This window comes from Haemorhous mexicanus, chromosome 5 (assembly GCF_027477595.1).
Source record: "Haemorhous mexicanus isolate bHaeMex1 chromosome 5, bHaeMex1.pri, whole genome shotgun sequence".
Taxonomy (NCBI): domain Eukaryota; kingdom Metazoa; phylum Chordata; class Aves; order Passeriformes; family Fringillidae; genus Haemorhous; species Haemorhous mexicanus.
In genome coordinates this window covers 5,093,532-5,114,575 of record NC_082345.1, presented here as the reverse complement: position 1 = coordinate 5,114,575, position 21,044 = coordinate 5,093,532, and the positions used below count along the sequence as shown (strand labels likewise).

General features: G+C 46.0%; 1 protein-coding gene across 1 annotated transcript in view; it reads left to right on the top strand.

The window, feature by feature from the left end:
- CACNA1C (calcium voltage-gated channel subunit alpha1 C) overlaps positions 1-21,044 on the top strand; it is a 458,875-nt gene that overhangs the window by 414,032 nt on the left and 23,799 nt on the right. The window contains exons 32-37 of the mRNA XM_059848110.1: positions 6,804-6,836; positions 9,737-9,865; positions 13,760-13,825; positions 16,855-16,946; positions 18,124-18,289; positions 19,121-19,248. Of these exons, the coding sequence (XP_059704093.1) occupies positions 6,804-6,836; positions 9,737-9,865; positions 13,760-13,825; positions 16,855-16,946; positions 18,124-18,289; positions 19,121-19,248 (614 nt within the window). The remainder of the gene's footprint in view (positions 1-6,803; positions 6,837-9,736; positions 9,866-13,759; positions 13,826-16,854; positions 16,947-18,123; positions 18,290-19,120; positions 19,249-21,044) is intronic.

The window sequence follows — 21,044 nt, the reverse complement described above, 5'->3', positions numbered from 1 at the left end:
TTCTGGCTGCCTGTCCCACAGAACTCAAATGATGAAGCACAGGCAAACTGCACCTGCCTCTCTGAGTCAGACCAGTAGCTGTACCTGAAGATGGGCACTACATCTCTGATAGTGGTTAGTATCTGCTGCTTCCTCAGGAGCCCCCCAGGCTTGATTATCATAAGGCTTGATTTCCCAAAGCTAATGGAAGGATTACTAAAACATCCTGAAAATTAAGAATAATTTGCATAGATATACTTTACCAATTGTTCTGCTTTTCTAAAAGTCATGGGGAAAAAAAGAGGTTTTAGCTGTGTGAAAAAACAGCCCTTTCATTATTTGTACTCTAATTGTCAATCTAGGGTAATCTGCATGACCAAATAAAAGCGATTGACTTTCCTTATATTTACCTTAAGCACTTGGAGCCATAAGACTTCTGTCTGACAATTTTTTCCATATATATATATATATAAAATTAGTTAATTAATAAGCTATTCAAATTGAGATTATTTGCATATTAGAAGCTAATTAGAAAAGCAAGATCCAGAATTTCAAAATCTTAGAATACATAGGAAATGAAGGGGAAAAAACTGATAGCTGCAGGACTCATTTGCTTAAGAAGTTACCTTGCCCTTATTAACTGTATTCAAAATAGGCTTTTGTTGCACAGGGATATGGTAATGGTTCCCCTGAGGTCTGAGATCATGTGGAATCAGTGAAGTATAAATGCACACACATTGCATTTGGATGAGCTGACACTCAGTGTCTCTTGGCCCCCACGAGTTAATGCAGGCAGAAATGTAAGGGCAAACCTCATTGCAGATGTTGCATTTTCCCCAATTCCCCTCCTTGCAACAAATGAAATTTTAACTCCCTGCTGCAGGAGAGTTCAGTCTCCTCTGCAGAGCTGAGTATCAGCATTTTATATTGCACTGGACCACCCTCAGGGCTTTTTCCAGGGAAATCCACAAGGTATTCACCATTTGCCCCAGTAAAGGCAGCATCACACCCCTAAATTCCCTGTTTTCCTGTGAGATGGTGCCCTTTTCTAATAGGCATTAAATGATCCAAAAAAAGCCTCCAGTGCTTCACCCAGATTACAGCTATAGGGAGGCTTGATTTTTTTGTTTCCAAAAGCCCCTTGTAATATTTTTTTCTGTTTTAAAATAGAAGGAAAACTTAAAGTTGAAAAACTTTCAGTAAAAGATCATTTCTATTGAAATAATCAAGATTCAAGACATATGCTGAAATAAAGTAAAAGCGGTTTAATCTGGCATTGATTTTTTTTCTCAGTTATATATGATTTATAATGGAAATGTAAACCAAATTAAAATGTGTGAGGACAAAATGTGAGATTTCAACCTTACATTTCTGAAATGCCTGTTTCAGAATTGGCATGTTTCTACAGAACATTTGACTTTCAGCATCAGCATTCTTCTAACAGAAAATATTTTTGCAGGGGGAAAAAAAAAAGAATTTTTGGCTTGCTTTATTCAAAATGTTCCCAGAAATTTTTGAAGAGCTCCATACTTAAAGGAAGAAGGCACAGTTTGAGAAGCTTTTCTGATTTGGTCCTGGGGGAATTTTTGGGGGGGTTTTTTGGTTGGTTTTTTTGTTTTGTTTTTTTTTTTTCCCTGCTAATAATTTGATTTCACTGTAAGGTTGTGGGAATTTACAATTATGCCATCTGCAATCCAGTAGTATTCCCTGTCAGAGAAATACCAGATACATTTCTGCCTGGCCTCATAATAACCTCACAGACTTTTGGTGGCTGGTGGGTTCTCTCCAGGGCTCTTGTGATTAAAACCTCAGACAGCAGTGGCAGACAGATGGCTCTGGAAGGGGCTGTGGTGACTCCCCAGTGGAATGGCAGACTATTACCTGCCAGCAGTCAGGTTGATTTGAAGCCCTGACTTTTTCCAGCTCTCCACAAAGACTTGTGCAACTCAGCCTCCTGAGGTCACTTCAGAATTTTGACACTACAAATACAAGAGGATGTCTAGTGCCTTCTTTTACCATGTCTCTATGGCACAGATAACTTCTAAACCCCTTTTTTCCCCCCATACTTTGGTAAATTCTTGTTCTTCTTGAAACTCACAACCTTGCAGATCCCATCTCAGGGTAACCACATGGAAAGGAAACATCTCAGAAGAGCAGTGGGGTTTCTCACTGCCAAATGTGTGTTTTTAATTCCCCTGCACATCTTACTTATGACTTTGATGAGTTAATTTTCCCAAAACATCTCTTGCCACACATCATCTTGTGTCCACAGTCACAGATGCAGCATGGCTGAAGTAGAACACTTGGAGGAGACCTAAAGACCTCCATCTAGAAAAGACCAATATCCTACAAATATTGGAACTACACAACACTTCAGCCTGCTCAGGAAGCTATGCAGAGCAGATTCAAAGAGGCACCCTTCCTGAGGAGAAAAAAGCAAGAAGTGAACATGTATCACCCCTTCCTCATGGGACAAGGCTGACAGACCAACTGTCATGTTTCCAATATCTTCATGGGTAACTTTTCATTCTCCAAATTCAACAACAAGGAAATACCTTAGCAGACATCCATCACCAGCAACCAGCTGCTCTCAGTGGGCTCCTAGATGCTTCATCCATGAGCCACCGTTTCCTCAGATTGTGAGCCATTACAGATTGCTACAAAAGGCAGCATAAGCATCTGACCACTCATTCTCCTGAGAAATATGAAGCTACTCTGTCACATTGTGGTGCCAGCAACTCAAAAACACATTTCCTCTCATCTCTTCCAACCTAGGGCTATCAGGTATAACTGGGAGGCTGCAGTTGTACCTCTGCATTGACTGAGACAACTCCAGTGAAGCAAGTATAACATTGTGCATTCAGCTGCTCAAGTGCTCTCCACAACACAAAGGTTGAATTGTCTCTTGCAAAAAAGAGATTCCTCCCTACGAATGAAAGTGTTGTTAGAAAGTAAAAAACTATCAGCAAGGAAGTTCTGCTCCTCAAACATCAGGGAAAAGATCAGTTGGACTTCCTAGCAAAGGCTAGGTCCACTTCAAGGGAGTTGAACTAAACTTCAGTGTGTCCTGTGGTGTAAAAGAATTCTACCATCAGCAGTGGGAATGCTGCCTGCCTGTCCTGTCATCAACAGCTACTGATACTCACCCAGCAGAGGAGGAGCCTCCATGGTAATATGGATTAAACTTACTGTACAAACCTAATGAAGCTCCCTTTCAGGCATTTCCAGGTGCTGCTTCTCTTAGAGCCATTACAGTTGTCAGCAAACCAGCCAAAAGGAGCTCAAACCTCCCAACATGGTCCTCTGTCTCCAGTGTTCCACAAGGATGAGGTGGGATTAATATCTCTTCTCAGGATTTTCCTACTGAAACTTTCATTTGAATCTGCCTATTAACACACTTTCTTGTTTTCTTCCAAATCTTTATCCATACGATATTCTAAGGCATGGCTATTTCAGGGAACTTTGATACTACTGTGAATATACAAAGCCTTTCTGCTCATATTTTTGCTGCTGTCTTTACAGGTCTGAAAAGCCACATCATCCCTTCTCAGAATTTCAGAATGGATTGCATTGCAGCATAAATACCCTACTATATTGACTCTGTTACATATTCCTCTTGAAAGATTGAGAATGGTTCTTCTGGAGTGCAAATTTTATCCTCTCATAGCTTCCAAAGCACAACCCATTAGACATTTTTCAGACACCAAGTTTGATTTGTGGGACATTATGGAGGTTCAACAGGACCTGGAGGGGTTGTGTTCTTCACAAGTAGTTCCCAGTAAACCCCACTGCCACCTAGCCAGGCAGAGCACGATTACCAGGAGCACAGTTCCCTTATCCAGTGCTGTGGCCTCTGAGATTTTAAGTATCTCTCCACTGAATAAACCTGGCTTCTTTCCCAGAGACTTCCTTACCTGGGATCCTGACTTCATGATGGGCACAAGCTTTGACTTCCTCTTTTGTGCCTGTAGGGGCTCTAAGAAAGCTCACAGGTTTGCAGCAAGTAATTTGTCTGTTTAAAAAGCTGGTGTTCTGGTACACTCAGAATATGAATGAGATGTGTGCAGAAAACAATATTCTCAGGAGGTTTTCAGACATGTTTCAGGGATCACTCAGTTTTTATCCTACTAAATTTTTACTTGGGCTTCTAGAACCTTCTCTTCTCTTTCTTGGGCTCTTCTGCTCCTTTACAACTCTGTTGCCTTTTTAAATATAGTGGCATAAAAAGAAAGAAAACAACATATCCAAACAGTTCTCATTGCACTCATCCCCCTGAGTGTCTTTACGCATGTGCATCCTGCCTCAGATATTTCTTTTTCCACTCAGCCTGCAGGTTTCCTTCTGTATCACTCCAAATATGGCCTTGCACTTGTGCTTTATACTTCAGATCCTTTTTCTGTATGAGGGAAACTGCTCAGAACATCACCTCTGACTGATGTCCCTGCTGTGGACCTCTCCCATTCAGTGTGCTCATGCTACTCGTGCCCCAAAGGAGAAGGGCAGGACAGAAGGCCTGAAGTTCCTTTGCAGGTTAAACCCCATGCAGGAGCAGGGACACAGCCAAGAGTGCTTTCTGCTCAGTGGTGTAGCTTCTCCAAAAGCTCTTGCAGAGACATCAGACAGATGAGGGTTTGTTTTTCCACAATGTTCTGAGATTTGTAGCAATGAAATCCTGTCCACTTCAGATGGGCAACAGACACTGGCTTTAATTCCAAGTACTTGTCACCACACCTCCATCTCTGGGAACTGATGTGACCACCGCATTCTCAGGTGCCAGTTGCCTGTCCTTGTCCTAAAATTAGCATTCCACATCACTGGCAAGGCTGAAGATTCTTGGATAATCTAGCAGTAGCTCTCTCAGCTTTAGGGCTCAGAATGGTTACACTTGAAAGTTCCAGTAATGGGCTCTCACATACCTGTGCTCAGGTCCATGGGGTGCCCCTTTGGCACAGGTGGTAGGATTTGTCTCCTTTCTGAAACCTTTGGGGATATCCAAAAATGTATTCAGCCACCCAAAGCTGGGGGTTGGTTTCCCCCTCGTGAACTCACACACTGTGCACAGGCATAGCAGGAACCTCAGCCCACAGTGCCACAGTTTGTACAAATCCCACCTGCCAGCATCAGCAGAACCTTCCCAGTGCTGCTTTTGAGCCTCCACCATAGGTAGTCATATAATTTGGTACATTTTTGGCCACAGCTTAAAACACAGCCCAGGTTAGCTCAGGGAATAGGAGGAGAAATGACAGTGAAAGCACAATATCCCACAGCACCTCAAAAGGCTTTTTCAGGCTGTCAGTCACAGATGCACAAACACCATCAGCCAGGAAGGATGGAGAATCCTGAAAATTTTCAGGCCTCCTTCAGTTATTTTGAAGGACCTTTGTACCTTCTACCAGGAATGCAGCAAGCAGCAGAATAAGGGTCCTTCTACTGTTAGAAAAGGTGATTTGCAGAACTAGAAAGAGGAAGGGGGATGGGACAGAGAAACGCTATGCTGGAAAGATGTTTGCCTAGCAACACAAAATCAAAATCTATGCCTGACCTGTAAGAAATGTCTCTATGGGCACTGCTTCTTCATTTGGTATTCAACCAACTTTTGCCTGTATGTGATCTGAAAACACAAGAGCAAACACGTGAAAGAGGAGGATGAAAGCAATGAAAGCTGACACTACCAAACCAATGAGTTAACCCAAATTATTAAATGAGCTGGTGTACCTTGGGTTTTTTAATTGCTCTCATTTGCCCATATCACCAAAATAGGCTGTGCATCCAAACTACAGGGGTTTTTTAGGTAATACAATGCCAGTTTGATTACTGCAGCATCCTTGGAAAGCAAGAGCATGCTGCAGGAGACCTCCATGGCACTAGAGGGGAATTCTGACACTGGCAGAAGAAGAAATACATCAGTTCCCACTTTGCTAAAGCAGCAGACAGGTTTGGCATATGGTAGAGGTTAGGCCTGAAGGATTATGTTACTATTGAACTGAAGGACTCCTAATAAAGACAGTTTCATTTAATTTACAATTCTGCTTCTTACACCTAAGGATACTTGCAGCCTTGGGTATATTTTAGAATTGCTCTCAGTATTGGAAATGGCCCCAGAGGTTAATCAAGGAATATCAGGCAGAGTGCCTGCAACAGTTTGAGTCTTCCAGGCGTGACCAGGGCTGGGCTCAGCTCAGCCTGGCCTCCCAGAACACATCCATTGAGTGCCTAGAGCTTTGCTGTGAGGTGGGTAAAGGCAGAGTGAGCTAATTAGCTGCACCAACCCACATTTCACAGCTGGTGCTGGGTGTTGCAGGGCTGCCAAGAGCCAGTTAGACTCTCCCAACCCAGAACTGTGTGGAAGGGAATGGGGATGTAAAAACAGAAAGTGTTGCTTTAGCCCTGGGATGTTATGGGTTTACAAATCAGATGGATGCACTGGAAGCTGGCTGGTCCCTGTGCAGACATGGCCTGGATCTGAGCTGGAGAGCCAAATCAGGCCCTGTATTGAACCCATAGTGCTGATACAAGAAACATTTTACCAGTGCAGTACCTCCACTGCCAGGGTGTCCAGCACTCAGGCGACACTGGGTGTGACCCATGTGGTGGTAGTGGAGGAAGCTTACATCAAATTGAGAGGCAGTTGTACCCACTTCTGCCACAGCCAGCCTTGATCCTGGGCATCCTAGGGAATAAGCCCAGCCTCTTGTGCATTTCTTTCAAATTCCCTTTTGCCCTCTTCTGCCATTTTGTTGCTCCTGTGTTAGCCAAGACCTAGTTTACTAGGGCTCTTGTTTGGAGACTTATTACAGCTTATTTCTGTCTGCCTTTCTTTAAAGCCAGCTGAACATACCCAATGCTCTTCCTCTATGGTAAGACCAAAAATACAGACCACCCTCCCAGCTTCTGTGACACTCTTTCTAACACACTCCTTTTTTCTCTTCTCCGTGATCACAAGTTCTCTCTCCAAGCCCAGCCTAGTTATTTGTGCATGAAGCTGCCATGTCATGTATTGGTGTGAGTCTGGTGTTCACATGAGCTGTGAATATGCTGCACATGTGTATCTCTTGTGCATCCTGAGCTTTCCTTTGGTCAAGTTAACTGTTGTTCTGCCTTCTAATGAACCACCAAGAGAGAACTGGACCTGGTAAGATTTCTTGTTAGCCACAAAGGATGTCCCTGTGTCACTGTCAATGTGACGCTGAATGAGTTTGCAACGTGACTTCATGTCCAAGCCTCCAGGAAAGAAAGGGCTGGGACTGAAGCTCCTCTTTGATGAGGTGATTCATTATAACACTTGAGTTCATATTTTGCACAAAAAAAGAGTAGCTGGTGCAATGGTGCACAAAACTCTGCTGCCTTGGTGTGCGAGTTCCCACACCACCCCCAGAGAGCTCCAGTTTCTGGATTGCCACTCTGCAGAACCTCCCTCCTCTGGCAAGGATATGCCTTCAAAAAGCTGGATGAAAGCCAGGAGGAAGTAAGCAGGGCTACTCAAGCATCAGCTAATCTACAGCCACCTAGTTTTAAAATGACTGTAATCTTCTGAGGCATGGCTGAGTTTTTGGCTAAGTGGTTTGATGCCAGTAAGTTGCAGATTTGCGTCAGGGAGGGATTTGTTCTATTTTATCTGCTGCTGAGACTTTGCCTGCTCCAGGACACTAGGAGGGCAGAGAGAAATTTCTGCCTACAGTAGCTGCCTCCTCTCAGCAAGGGAGGACAAAGGAATACTAAAACCTCTGGCCAGACCCATGTCCCCACTTGCTGCCACCTAAAGAGCCAAGCCAACCAGAAGAACAGCAGGTAGAATAAGAAAACTCTGGTTTTTTAGTCACAACCGCAGCATGATTGCTGTCCATGCAACCTCTAAATTGGTACCTCAGCTCTGTTTTAGATGGTATTAGAGCTTGGCTTCTACAGGACTGGAAGAGGTATTTGACCTTACAGTTATCCCTCTGGGACTGTAGCACTGAGAGTATTCAGTCCCATGATTTTTGATTCCTTGGAGTCCACATTCCCTCCTTCACCTCAGAGTAACTCCCTCCAATCTGCTGAAGCCCACAGCCTGATGTCCAAGTAATGAAACAAGGATGATGTGAGGTGTAGGGAGCACTCAGGCTTTTCATGACACAGCCTGACTCCCTAATATTTTTTCACCCAGTTACTCCACAGGCAGCAAGTGTCAGCCTTTGGTACAGCCTGGAGGAAGTTACCTGGTGACAGACACACCACAGACAGACAAACTGCAGCTGGGTGCAATCCTGATCTGTTGCTCATGGTGCTGAGCTCTCTGTGCAAGCAGGGGTCACACCCAGCACCCAGCTACAGCCCCTGCATAGGGACAGGACAGAGCTGAGCACCAGTCAGCTCACCCTGGCTCAGCAGCAGGAGCACACCCAGGTACACACCTGCATCTGGGCATTCCATCCCAGAAACATCCACCCAGGCTGCTCCTGTGCCTTGGCTTTTATCAGAAGCAGACAGGCAAGCAGCTGCTGTTTTCACTGCCCAGTGACAGGAAATCCAAAGGGTCTGTTCTCTCTTGGTTTACACAGTGGTGAGTAGTTAACAGCAGGGGTGATCTGCACTGTTTCTTCCTCCTAAATGTTGCTCTTTTGGTGGTGTTTAGACTCAAACTGCAGTCTTTGCAGCCTGGGTGGGGACAGAGAGGGGGTTTCCATGCACTGTGCTCCACAGCAGGTCAAGTGGCAGGGTGACAGTGTTATCTCCCCCTGTGACACGAGGTCACATTCCCACAGTGCTGCTACTGGAAGGCACCAGCTCCACAGGCTTGGCACAATATTTTAGGGGGTTAATAAACTGGAAAACTTGGCATTTGCTGTGCCCTTGAGCTAGGCAGCAAGTCTTCTGCCAAGGCCAGGTGAGCCTGCTGCTGCAGCAGCCTTCAGATGGATGTTGCCTTCACACATGTGAAGGCTGAGGAACGTCAGAGCTGGTTACAACCCCAGGGGAAAATGCTTAGGGACAAAGCAGATGCTGTGAGAAAAAACAGGCCAGAAGAAAGACTATTTTAAAATACTCCATGCTCGAACAGTAGCAGCGAAGCCAAAATAAAATGTTTTTAAAAAAACAAAAGTCAGTGCGCAGACTGTGGGAAATACAAAGGGGTCATGAGAAATGAGAAAGGCCCAGCAGTGGGAGCGAGGGACCAGGGGCCAGCCCACAGGAGCACGGCCACAGCAGCACAGGGACAGCCAGGCTGGCAGTGGTGCCAGTGACAGCAGCACACACCTTGGGGTGCCCCTGTTGTGGGGTTTTGCAATCAGGGGCAAATCTGGGACCTGCTCCTGTTTCCCAGCAGAGCAAGCAGAACATGGCTGGTGCCTGACACCAGATTCAGCAGAACTGCTGGCTGAGACACCCACTGGGGTGAAACACTCAAGGCAGGCCGAAAGAGAAAGTGTCTTTCTCCTCCAGTGCAAGGCCAAAGGGGAATTGCCTCTTTCCAATGTGAGGAGATGCATTGGAAGGGCATGAGCATATCCTATCCCTAATCCCTGAAAGCCCAGACAAACTGAAGGGAGAGGCTGATGTCCTTGAGAGGCCACTAGAGCAGCCTCACCACCATGGGAGACAGGGCAAGCTGGAGCAGCCTTGGCCTGTCCCTGGGGTGCCGGGGAGTGGAAGCCCAGGGAGCAGTAGCAGGACAAGGAACAGTGCAGTGAAGCCTCGGCGTAGCCTCCTCTGTGGCCCAGGGCCCTGGTTGCTCTCGTGCTGTTGTAACTCCTGCCTCTGTGCCAATGGCTTCCAGAACGCAGAGGAAAACTCTCGCATCTCAATCACCTTCTTCCGACTCTTCCGCGTGATGCGCCTCGTGAAGCTCCTGAGCCGAGGGGAGGGCATCCGGACACTGCTTTGGACCTTCATCAAGTCCTTCCAGGTATTCCTTCGCTTATCTCTAAGAAAGACCTCACTCCTTTTGATTTCCCTTGGTGGCCTCTCAGGGAGAGGTTTCACCCCAGTGCCCGAGCTCAAAGGTGCCCAGGGAGAGGTGGCACAAATGAGTCACGTAAATGGAACTCGCAGGGAATGACTGCCTGGGTATGAGTTTCATCTTTAAAGCATGAGGAATTGCTTGAGATCCTCCTGAACAGCCTTAATAGTTCAGTTCAACTCAATTACTGCCTGTCTGTAACCCTTTGATCTCTTTTATTTTTTTCCTTATTTGAGCTGTATTTCATATGTGTAACTCTAAGTGAAATACACAGCTATGGGGGGGAGGCCTGCATCTCAATTAAGTTTCCTTTAAGCCTTGTTTTGAGGATTTCCAGTGAGTATTAGAGGTGTGTGGCCTCCATGCTTTCATCCAGGAAGAATTCACCTTTTTAGCCCTACTCTTTTGAGCTGGTAACAATGCCAAGTTATTAAATTGCTGCTGCTTTTTTCCCTGGAGACAGGTTGCATTTCAGTGGTAGGTAAAGTTCCAGAGTAGATAGGAGGAAGTGAAGAATATCAGACTGGATAAGAATCATCACCTTTGGAGGAAAACAAACACCCCAGTTATTTGCTAGAAAAAACCTAGCCACATATAGTAAAATGACAGAGATGAAGCATGGCATATTCCTGCATTCTAAAAGTACTTGACCTGGATTTACTGGACTGGTACAACCTGGATGTTAGCTGGGGCTTATCCAAAGGAATCAGCAGGGAAACACAGCACAGGAATACAAATGATGGTCTAAACATGAGCAAATATGCAGAACACACCACTGGGCAAAAGCATGAAAGAGTAACTTGTGCAACACAGAAGTCTTGAAACAGCACCTATATAGCCCTCAGACTGAGGCTGCAAGTGGTCAATAGCTTTGGTAGTGACTCAATTGGAAAAGGAACTGACCCTTACTTCAAAACTCAAACCTCACCAGTGACAACACAAGCTGGGAGCAAAGCCTGCAGTGCAGCAGCTCATTGCAACTTCTGTCTCTTCTCAGCAGAAGCAGCACACGTGCACACCAGGGATCAGCACGGACTTATTCCAGTGCAGCTCTCAGTGGTCCCAGTAGCCAGACCACCAGGCTGATGCAAAGGACTCATTTTGCATGCTCCCTGACTGCCAGAGGACCCAACCCTGCACAGCAGGTTTCTGGCACATCCACACCACACTGACTTTTTCCATTGCTTGCAGAGTTGCCAACTTCCAGGTTGTTATTTGAGCAGTGCCACTGGGAACCATTTTGTTTGCATGTGTAGGAATGAGATTCCCTTGGCACAGCTCAGCCAGCCCTGATGCAGGGGACAGAGTCACACTTTCCAGTTCCTGCTTCTCCTCCCCTTGCCCCTGTGCCCCTCCAGCCTCTTTGGCAATAGCTCGCCCTGAGCTGAACTTGTCACGGCCCATGGCTGGGGAGGAGGAGATGGATGGGAAAGGGAGCACCTGGAACTTCCCTCCAGTGACCTCCAGACCTCTTCAACTGCAGAGTCACTTCAGGAAGGGTTGTAGGGTGGTGGGAGAAAGGATGGAGGGAGGGATCTTCCACAGCAGGGGAGGGGAAAAAACAGGCAGCATTGCAAGCAAGTGCCTTTTCCCTTGAAAGCCTTTAGCCATTTATAACATGGAATTCTCTGCTCCAAGCGCCTCCTCTTGCAACTACCGGGAGGCTCCTTTGGTAGCTAAGAATAGCCACTGTGCCGCTCCCACCGTCAGAATGTGGGATCCCAGCAGACTTTGGCACAGGCTCTTCAGTGTCCCCACATGCTTCCAGGAAGTATCTCTGCTCACACAGGGCAGCCCAATAAGCAAGGAAGCCATGGAGTTAGGTCCCATGGTCGCTTCCACGTGCCCTGGGCATGGCATGAAGGGCTGACGTAGGAGCTGGGGCACCGGTCAGAGCGGTGGGAAAATGCTCCGCGGGGTTTCCGTCTGCAGAGACAGCAACAGGGTCAGCCTGGGGAGTGGGAGGAGGAGGAAGTGAGAGGGTGCTGAGGGCACAGCAGGGCCGTGGGAATGACAAGGACAAAGTGGTAACGCCAAGGAAGGACAGAGACGACAGAGACAGAAATGTAGAATATGGGAAGCTGAAGGAGCCATGGGGAACAGGGGGCAGGGATGAGCAGGAAGGTGTGTTAGTGGAGAGAAATGGGCTGAGCAGAACATGAGAAGGAAGTGAAGGGGCAGACAGGACAGAAGACAGTTTCTCATCCCCATTTGGATGGGGAAAACAGCAGTACTGTCAGAAAACAGTTAAGGTTATACATCTTAGAAGTACTGTTAAGGTTATACACTTCAGGTCCTGTCTGGACACTATCCCAGGAGCTCTTAGGTATTGTTTGTATCAATTCCCAACTAAATCATCACAAAATGTTTGGAGCCCAGTTCTGAGCTGGTGGTCTCTTCAGTGACATTGTGAGCTAAACATACCAATTTGTCTGGCTCCCTAAAAAGCCAGAGGAATCTGTCCTGAGACTCAAGATGATTACAGACATTGTCCGAAGGATTTGATTATTTTTTGCCATTTTAATATTCAGATCTCTTTGAGCTGATTTATGCAGATCTTAGACAAATTTCCATGGTGGCCAGTGAAAATATTCCCTCATTTTTTCCTGCAGGATTTAGTTGTGTTGAATTTAGAATTACAGAAGGGTTTGGGTTGGAAGGGACCTTAAAGATCACCTAGGTCCAACCACTCTGCCATGGGCAGGGACACCTTCCACTAGAGCAGATTGTTCAGAGCTCCATCCAACCTGGCCTTGAACATTCCCAAGGATGGAGCAGCCACAGCTTCTCTGGGCAACCTGTTCATATCTCACCCATCTATATAGTAAATAATTTCTTCCTAATATTTAATCTAAACCTGCCCTCTTTCAGTTTAAAACTAGAACCCCTTCTCCTATCACTGCATGCCCTTGAAAAAAATCCCTCTATGTCTTTATTGTAGGCCCCCTTTAAGTATTGGAATGTACTCTAGAGTCTCTCTGGAGCCTTCTCGAGGCTGAACAACCCCAACTCTCTCAGCCCGTCTCCAAAGCAGACGTGCTGCAGCCCTCTGATAATGTTGTAGGCTCATTATATTCAGGGAAATTGGGTGTTTAAAATCTAGATCAGGGCCTGTGGTCATATTTTCAGAGTGCCCACCCATTTCCTCTGAAGCAAGGTCTGAAAGCCTCTGCTCTGAGTGCTAGATATTTCAAAAGATTCCTGCTCAAAAAGCCTGAGCCCATGAAGTCCCAAGCCCTTGATTTCTGTCAGTGGTGGAGGAAACCAGGAGCACTCAGCACCTGGCTGATTGCACTGACCCCTTCCCTGGGAGGCAGCTCTGCATGTCAGGGCTATGCATTTCCTCTCCAGCAGCTGATCACGGACACTCGGTGCATGGCAGACACCATCAGGGACACCCAGCACTCAACAGGAAGGTGCTGATGCTGCTTTAGCTGCTTAGGGTGGTACCAGTCATTGTAGCAGATGCCTTGAATTAAGATTCCTGTTGCATCTTTTATTTCACCATTCTGGATGCAGGGAAATATCACATTGCCATTAGTGCCAGAGTAATGCTGGCTGCGAGAGCTTTCTCCTCCTGGTAAGCAGGTGTAGATAACTGGCTCGGTCAAGGGTGGGAAGGCAGCGGATCTCCATCCATTCATCCGTCCATCCATCCCCCATGGCACAGATCCGAGCCGGCTGGGCTGGGCGGGCAAACCAAGCGTGGGCTTGCAGAGGCATCTAGTGGCTACTGCCCGCACTACAGAGCCACGCTGGGGACAGCCGCGCCCCTGTCCCAAAGCCAGCGGCACGAACCAGGCAGAGACACAGCGATCTCTTTTCTTCTTTCGTTTCCAGGCTCTCCCCTATGTGGCTCTTTTGATAGTGATGTTGTTCTTCATCTACGCTGTGATTGGGATGCAGGTAAGTGATGCTTAAAGAGCTCGGTGTGTCTGTCTTCTGCTAGAGCATGGGAACAGTCTAACAGGGTAACTAGATCAGTGTGTGGATGTGGGGGCTTACAGCAATGTTTTCACACAGTAAGGTGAGGTGGAAGCTAACCTTGGCTGGAGAACATCATCTGACTGGGTACTTCCAACACGGTCCAGAAAAAAAAAAGCAAGCAAATAAAAAAATTGACCCATTTAAGGACAGAACACAATAGGCAAACAGTAAAAGGACTATGCCTGCCCTCCACATTCTTGAAGGAATATCCACAAGGACGATTTACTGCCTTGCTTGTTCATCCTAAACAGTTTTTTAAGTGGGCTTATGGCCATGCTGCACTGAGCAAACCAAAATGTTCTCTTGCATCTCTTTCACACTGGCACAACTTCCACTGAGTTGTAAAGAGCAGCTTTTGATCTACATCCATGAGGGTAAATATGGGATCAAACCCAATGTACCAACACTCACATCAATACAACATCTTACTCAGTTTGCAAAATGTGCTTGGAATCATCCTGAGCATTCACCTGTGCAAGGAACTGATGTTGCACAGAGACCATTGAGGACAGCACAGGATATAGGCACAGCCTGTGACAGTCCCAGCCTCATTTGCTGTGCTGTGTTTCAAGCTAAGCTTCACTTTCCACTTCCATGTTAATCAAAGTTCTCAGACAAGTCAGCCATCTGGGATCAGAGGCCACAGTATGGAAAGGCATGGCATAATTGCTTCCAGAGGTCTTCAAACATGATAGGTTTCTTGGCTTCACAATGACAACAGAATTTGTAATGAAATTCATCTGACCTCTGCGACCACGTTTTGTTTCCTGTTATTATAATCACATGTTTTCACAAACTCCATCTACCCTGCCCCACCATGAAAAATAAAATTAATGTTTTCTTGAATTACCACAGGTTATCTCAATAGCCCCAGTAATGACAGCTGTCATTTACTCCGCTAAGCTCATACTGAAAACTTGCCAGTTTTGCCTTTAATACCTAAGATGGCCAAGATCTTACAGAATTACCTGTGCTATACAGAAAATCACTTCAGAGTATTAAGCTGGTATTACATCACTGTACAAAGCATTATAAGTGACTTCCAAGCACCCACACAGATGGGGTCTACAGTGGTCAGGGCACTGCCAGGGCCAGATGCTTTATTCTGTAATTCTACTCCTTTTTCTTTCAGCTAGTCCTAAGTTACCTATTTAACCCTTGGCTTACATTCAAGCCTCTGTTTAAATCATCTCAGCAGGCTGAAGATCATACATCTGCCTTTCACATTCATCTATACTAGGTCCCTTCATGCCCTCATGTCTTCCAATAAGAAAAACAACTTTTAAAATTTTCCTTGTTTGCCCAGAGCCCACAGACCTGTGATTATCACTTTTTGTCCAAATGGCATCTCAGACATTTTGTGTGCACTCTCTTGAACATGCTGACACACAGAGTTCCCTCACACACAGGGGCACATAGGAAGGAAAATCATCCCTCACTCCATTAAGCAGCTACCATGAAAGACTGGATGTACCAGAACTGATAAAAATATCAGAATTTCCCATATAAAGGAGACCTACTACTTTATGTCAGCTACTGCCACAACCTGGAGCGTAACAACATTCAAGCCTCACTTCCTAATGTGCTCAAGTGGAAAACATCCAGATTGATGCTGATGGATGAAGCTGCTCTAGGATGGCCCAGGAGGCACAGATTGGAGAGGCTGTGAGGGAGGAACCCCCACTTACAGCTCCTCCCAGGTGCCTAATGCAAAACACCCACAGCAGCTGCTGCCTCCTGTGTGAGGGAAGCTGTAGGGTGGAAAGGAAGATCATGGGGAGTTCCCTTCTCTACATTTGCCTGAAATGATAAATATGGGCTGCCTCAGCTCAAGCTTGGTGCAACAGGGCCGTCAGAGCTGCCTGTGGCATGGGGCTGGCCAGGCAGGAGAAGTTCCCCTGCATCCATGAGGAGCCCCTGAGGAAAACTGCCATGTGCTGACCCTCCCTCCCGTCTGGCAAAGCCATCCCACCATTGTCCCTGTGCTCCTCTCCGTGTCATTGTTTCTCTGGGGGTGCTAATTATCAGTGACGTTTCCTTGAAAAGAAGTTGGATGTTCTCTAGGAGCTGCTCTGTTCCTGCTGCTTGTTTTGGCTGCAGAGAGATTACAGCTCCCAGTCCCTGAGATCTCTGCCACGTTTTTATCAATGGGGAATAAACAGTCCTGACTGTGCTGTGTAGAGACCTTTCTGCCACACAGGATTTGTTTAAGCTCTCAGCCCCACTGCCTGAAAGTACCACAGCTACCCAAGATTTTTTAAAGAAGCCTGAAACTGCTGTACTGGTGACTTCACACCCAAAGACAGGCCCCTAAAAAGGTTTGCTGATGGTTGCAGGCTTGGTTGATGTGGCATGGGAGGAAGCTCTAGGGCATCCTTGGCTGGGTAGATCTGGTCATCATCTTCATGCTGCTGCAGTCTAGGAGGACCCCTGAAACACCTGCTGGTGACAACAGGCATTTGGACAATTCCAGATCCAAGGCAATGTATTGACATTATTTTGTGAAGATCCAAGGCAGGCCCCCCACAGAGATGGAAGCTCAAGGCTTTGCAGCTGCTGGTCCTTTGCTATCATTTCATCCTGACAAAGATAGATAAGCAATGAAAGAAGGAGCCTTTTCTTCTCTGTTACTGATTTGTTTCAGCTGGACTCCCTTCCCAGTTGAATGCCTGTTAAAACAAGGCCCCACATCATGTAATCAGTGTCTGAATAAGGAAGGACACCTTGTTTTGACACAACTTGTTTCTTATTGCAAAATTAGTGCTTTTCTGATTATAAAGCAGAAGCCAGGGAAGCAACAACAAATATGAAAGACAAAGAGAAATTTATTTTAATAGAAGAGCAGATTCTATTAAATATCAGAGTCAGGGTGAGGCCAAGAGCTAGGGGTGACAAGAGGTTTGGGGATTTTGCAGGGCTAATCTGAAAAGACCTCTGCTCTCTGCCAGGTGTTTGGTAAAATTGCGCTGAACGACACCACAGAAATCAACCGCAACAATAATTTCCAGACCTTTCCCCAGGCAGTGCTGCTGCTTTTCAGGTGGGTACATGACAGCTCTGCATTGTGTCAGTCTGGGAGCACCATTCCTCTGCTCTCAGGCACAGATTATCTCCCTCTACCGTGTCATGCTCCTGAGGTGAGTAGTAACATGTTGTCCTTCAGTGGGGGAGCCTGGGAATTATGTCAGATGGAAGGAGCAGTCCATGAAGTCTCTTGTAGCCCAGCAGCTCACCCTGGTTACACTCAGTGCTGGGGAGGGACATGAGTCTTCCTACACAGAAGGAAGGTAGCCAGTTTTCAGTGCTCTCCAAGGTTGATATGCATCAATACCTTGTTTGGTTCAAATCTGGCCAGTGTGTCTTCTAGCAGGGAAAGGGACATGATGAACTTGTGCTTAGGCATGGCCACGTCCAGCTCAGCTTAGCACATCATCCCACTCCAGCTGGGGCCAGGGAGGGGTGCTGAAGGCGTGGGAAGTTGACACAAATTCAACACTGTCATAATTTTGAAGGACTTCTTTAGGTGCAATCCCCAGCCATGTCACACATATCTCCATGATTCTGCTTGGAATGTGAGAGCCCCATACCCACAGCAGCAAAAGCCAGTCAGAAATGATAAGCTGATGATGGCAACAAAACCAAACAAAGAAGCAGTGCGGTATTTTCGAGGTCCCCCATGGCAGGAAAGAAATGATGAATCTGACTCCATGTTCTTAGAAAGCTAATTTATTATTTTTTTATATGATATGATATTTATTATAGAATGCTATACTAAAACTATACTAAAGAATAGAGAATGGATACAGACAGAAGGTTGCCAAGAATGATAATGAAAACTCGTGAGTCCGACACAGCCTGATGGGGATTGGTCATTAAGTAAAAACAATTCACATGTTGGATAAAGAATCTCCAACCACATTCCAAAGCAGCAAAACACAGGAGAAGCAATCAGATAATTATTGTCTTCATTTTCTCTGAGCCTTCTCAGCTTCCCAGGAGAAGAAATCCTGGGCAAAGAGGATTTTCCCAGAAAATATGACAGTGGCAGAGCAGGATATGCCAGGGGATGTCAAAGCCATCAGTCTAACTTGCTCTTAATTGACCTCAATGACAAAACTCTCATTAACGTTCACGGGATCAGGAACAGGCTGCTAATGTACCAGTCCCTGTCACATCCAAGGTCACTGCTGTCTCCCCCTGCCCTTTTCCTTGCCCAGGTGTGCCACAGGTGAGGCCTGGCAGGAAATCATGCTGGCATGTCTCCCAGACAAGAAGTGTGACCCGGAGTCGGAGCCGGCCAACTCCACGGAAGCCGATCACTCGTGCGGCAGCAGCTTCGCCGTCTTCTACTTCATCAGCTTCTACATGCTCTGTGCCTTCCTGGTGAGTGCCCCAGCCCAGACCCTGCCTGCCAGACTCAGCCTCTGCTTCCCCAGATCAGCAATGCACAGGACAAGAGTGATCTCAAACAGGGGAAATCTCCCCATGGGTCTTTCCCAGCAGAACCCTTTCAGTGACAACACCGCCTCCCTCCAGCTCTGGGGGATGCTCTGCTTCCAATCCCTGGCCTTTGTGCACGGCAAAGGAGTGCTCTTCCCCACTCCCCCTAAATGAGAAAACCAAATTAGTCTGTTGTGGGCTGTGCTGAGGCTAGCAACGCCTCAGCCACACTTCCCACCTTCCCTCCTACCTTCCTTCTGGCTGCTGAGCAGCAATGACTGTGAGAATACACATATCCCACTTGCATCTGCTCCGTGTTGGCAGTGCAGCACTGCTCAGAGCGACAGCACACGATCTGCAGCTGGCAGCAGTGCCCAAAACCCTCCCAGGGAACAGCAGCAGCATTTCTAAAGTTTTGGTCTTGGGCCAGAAGAAAGGACTTTTATCTCAGCCCCACTCCCTATTGAAGATAAATCCCAGCTCATTCTGCCAGGCAAAGACATAGGTAAATAAAAAGCCACAACAGCACAAATAAGATTTCAGCAAATTTGTGCCTCATCCATTTAGTAAGGAGGAGGAAAATGTAACCAGCTGAGAATATTCCACCTTTGGGCTCTTCCCATTTAAACTGGGGGGCTGGCATGTGGGAATAAAGAAGCTAACCCCAATGGCTTCCTTGTTGTGTGAGTCCAAATACAGACCTTAAATGCAGAACCTGGTAAAATGTACTGTTCCTTGCCTCATCCATCACATCATCTCTGTGCTTGTTTGCAGATCATCAATCTTTTTGTAGCTGTTATAATGGATAACTTTGATTACCTGACACGGGACTGGTCCATTTTAGGACCACACCACCTGGATGAATTTAAAAGGATCTGGGCAGAGTATGACCCTGAAGCTAAGTAAGTAGCCCAGCCTGGATATCAGAGCTCCTCGGGAGAACATGCCCATTATTTTCTGTTCTCTAGACTCAGTGCAGTAAGTGCCATGTTACTCCTGCAGGAACACTTTTTTTTTTTTTTTTTTTTTTTTGGTACAAAACTTCTAAAATAGATATCACCACCAGGTACTGCTGGTGAATCTATAAGCCAAAAGTGCAAAGATACTCACAGAAATCTCAGCATTTAGGCTGCAATGTTGCCTGTCAGGCCATTGCTTTACTTTCTTTTGGAGAGATATAGACTTAGGGGAGCAGGAGACTGAGAAAAAGAGATTGGGGGTTGGATTATTGTTGTATTTGTTTGTGATATTGAGCTGTGACTCTTTTGCTTGACTTTGTACTCACAGCAGAGCTGCTCTGCTCAAACCTCTGTTTTTTCCTGTGTCATATATGCCCACCTGTACATTCTCATGGCTGCATTACACTGTCTGTAGGGTTATTCACAAGAGCAGACTTGCAGGGATATAAAGTTACACTACAACAACTCACATGAGGGCTTAACTGGCATTCAGTATTATATGCTCTGTTTGACACATGCTTAGGCTTAACATGCATTTAGATCCCTGTGGCATTACTGTACAGTTGACAATTGTAATTGCAAAGCCCCTTTCATAATGCAAAAGCCATGGAGAGAGATTTGGGTGTAAACTGAGAGCAGATCTCTTTAGGAGACATAGTGTTGAGATTAGTCTGGGCTTAGGTTCTGCCATACATGAGGGTGTGTCACATTATGAGAGTGACACATGAATTTCAACACTTCTTCACCTTCACGGTGACTTCCTGGGCTGGGGACTTTCAATATGGATGGGGAATAAGCACAGACTTGTAATAAATAGAGCATTTGTTAACAAAACAGATGCTACTATTTGTGCTTCCTTGAAGGTCAGACTGCGGTGGCTGAAGCCATATAATAGGTAGCCACTCAGTTCAGATGGCATCCTGTTCCTGCCTGTTTATAAATTGGAATCTCTTTTATTCCTCTTCCCCATCCCTGTCCCATGCCCCTCCTCCGGCTCTGCTAACTTTCCTCCCTCCCATGAGAGAATTCTTCTTTTGAAATGCCATTTACCAAATTTAAGAGAAACCCAACTGCTGCTGTGAAGGAAGTTCAGTTCTTTGTTTTGTGCTCACAAAACAGCCCAAAGCATAAACAAGTATTAAAAGGCAGTGGCTTGGGGCTATTTATGTGGGAGGTAAACCACAAAGAAATAGATCCTTTACACCTCTCTGCCTGCTACAGGCCTCAGCCCAACAAGTAAATAAGCAGATATTTATTTTGAGCAGGTCAGTGGTGGGAAGAGAATCCCAAATTATCTGTTCCTGCACTAAGAAACTGCAAGGTTGAAAAGGCTGAGGTCAATTCTTGCAAGTATTGACTCAAGTATGACTGACAGCTGGGATTTCTGCACTAGTAGAAGTTATATGAGTGTTGTATTTGTGGGGTGCCCCATGGCAGGAAGGAATGATGAATCTGACTCCATGTTCTTAGAAGGCTAATTTATTATTTTATGATCTATATTATATTAAAGAATACTAACTAAATTATATTAAAGAATACAGCAAGGATACAGACAGAGGGCTAAAAAAGATAATAACAAAAACTCATGACTCCTTCCAGAGTCCTGACACAGCTTGGCACTGATTGGCCAATAAGTCAAAACAATTCACGGGAAACCAATGGAACAACCACCTGTGGCTAACCAATGTCCAAACACATTCCAAAGCAGCAAAAAACAGGAGAAGCGAATCAGATCATTA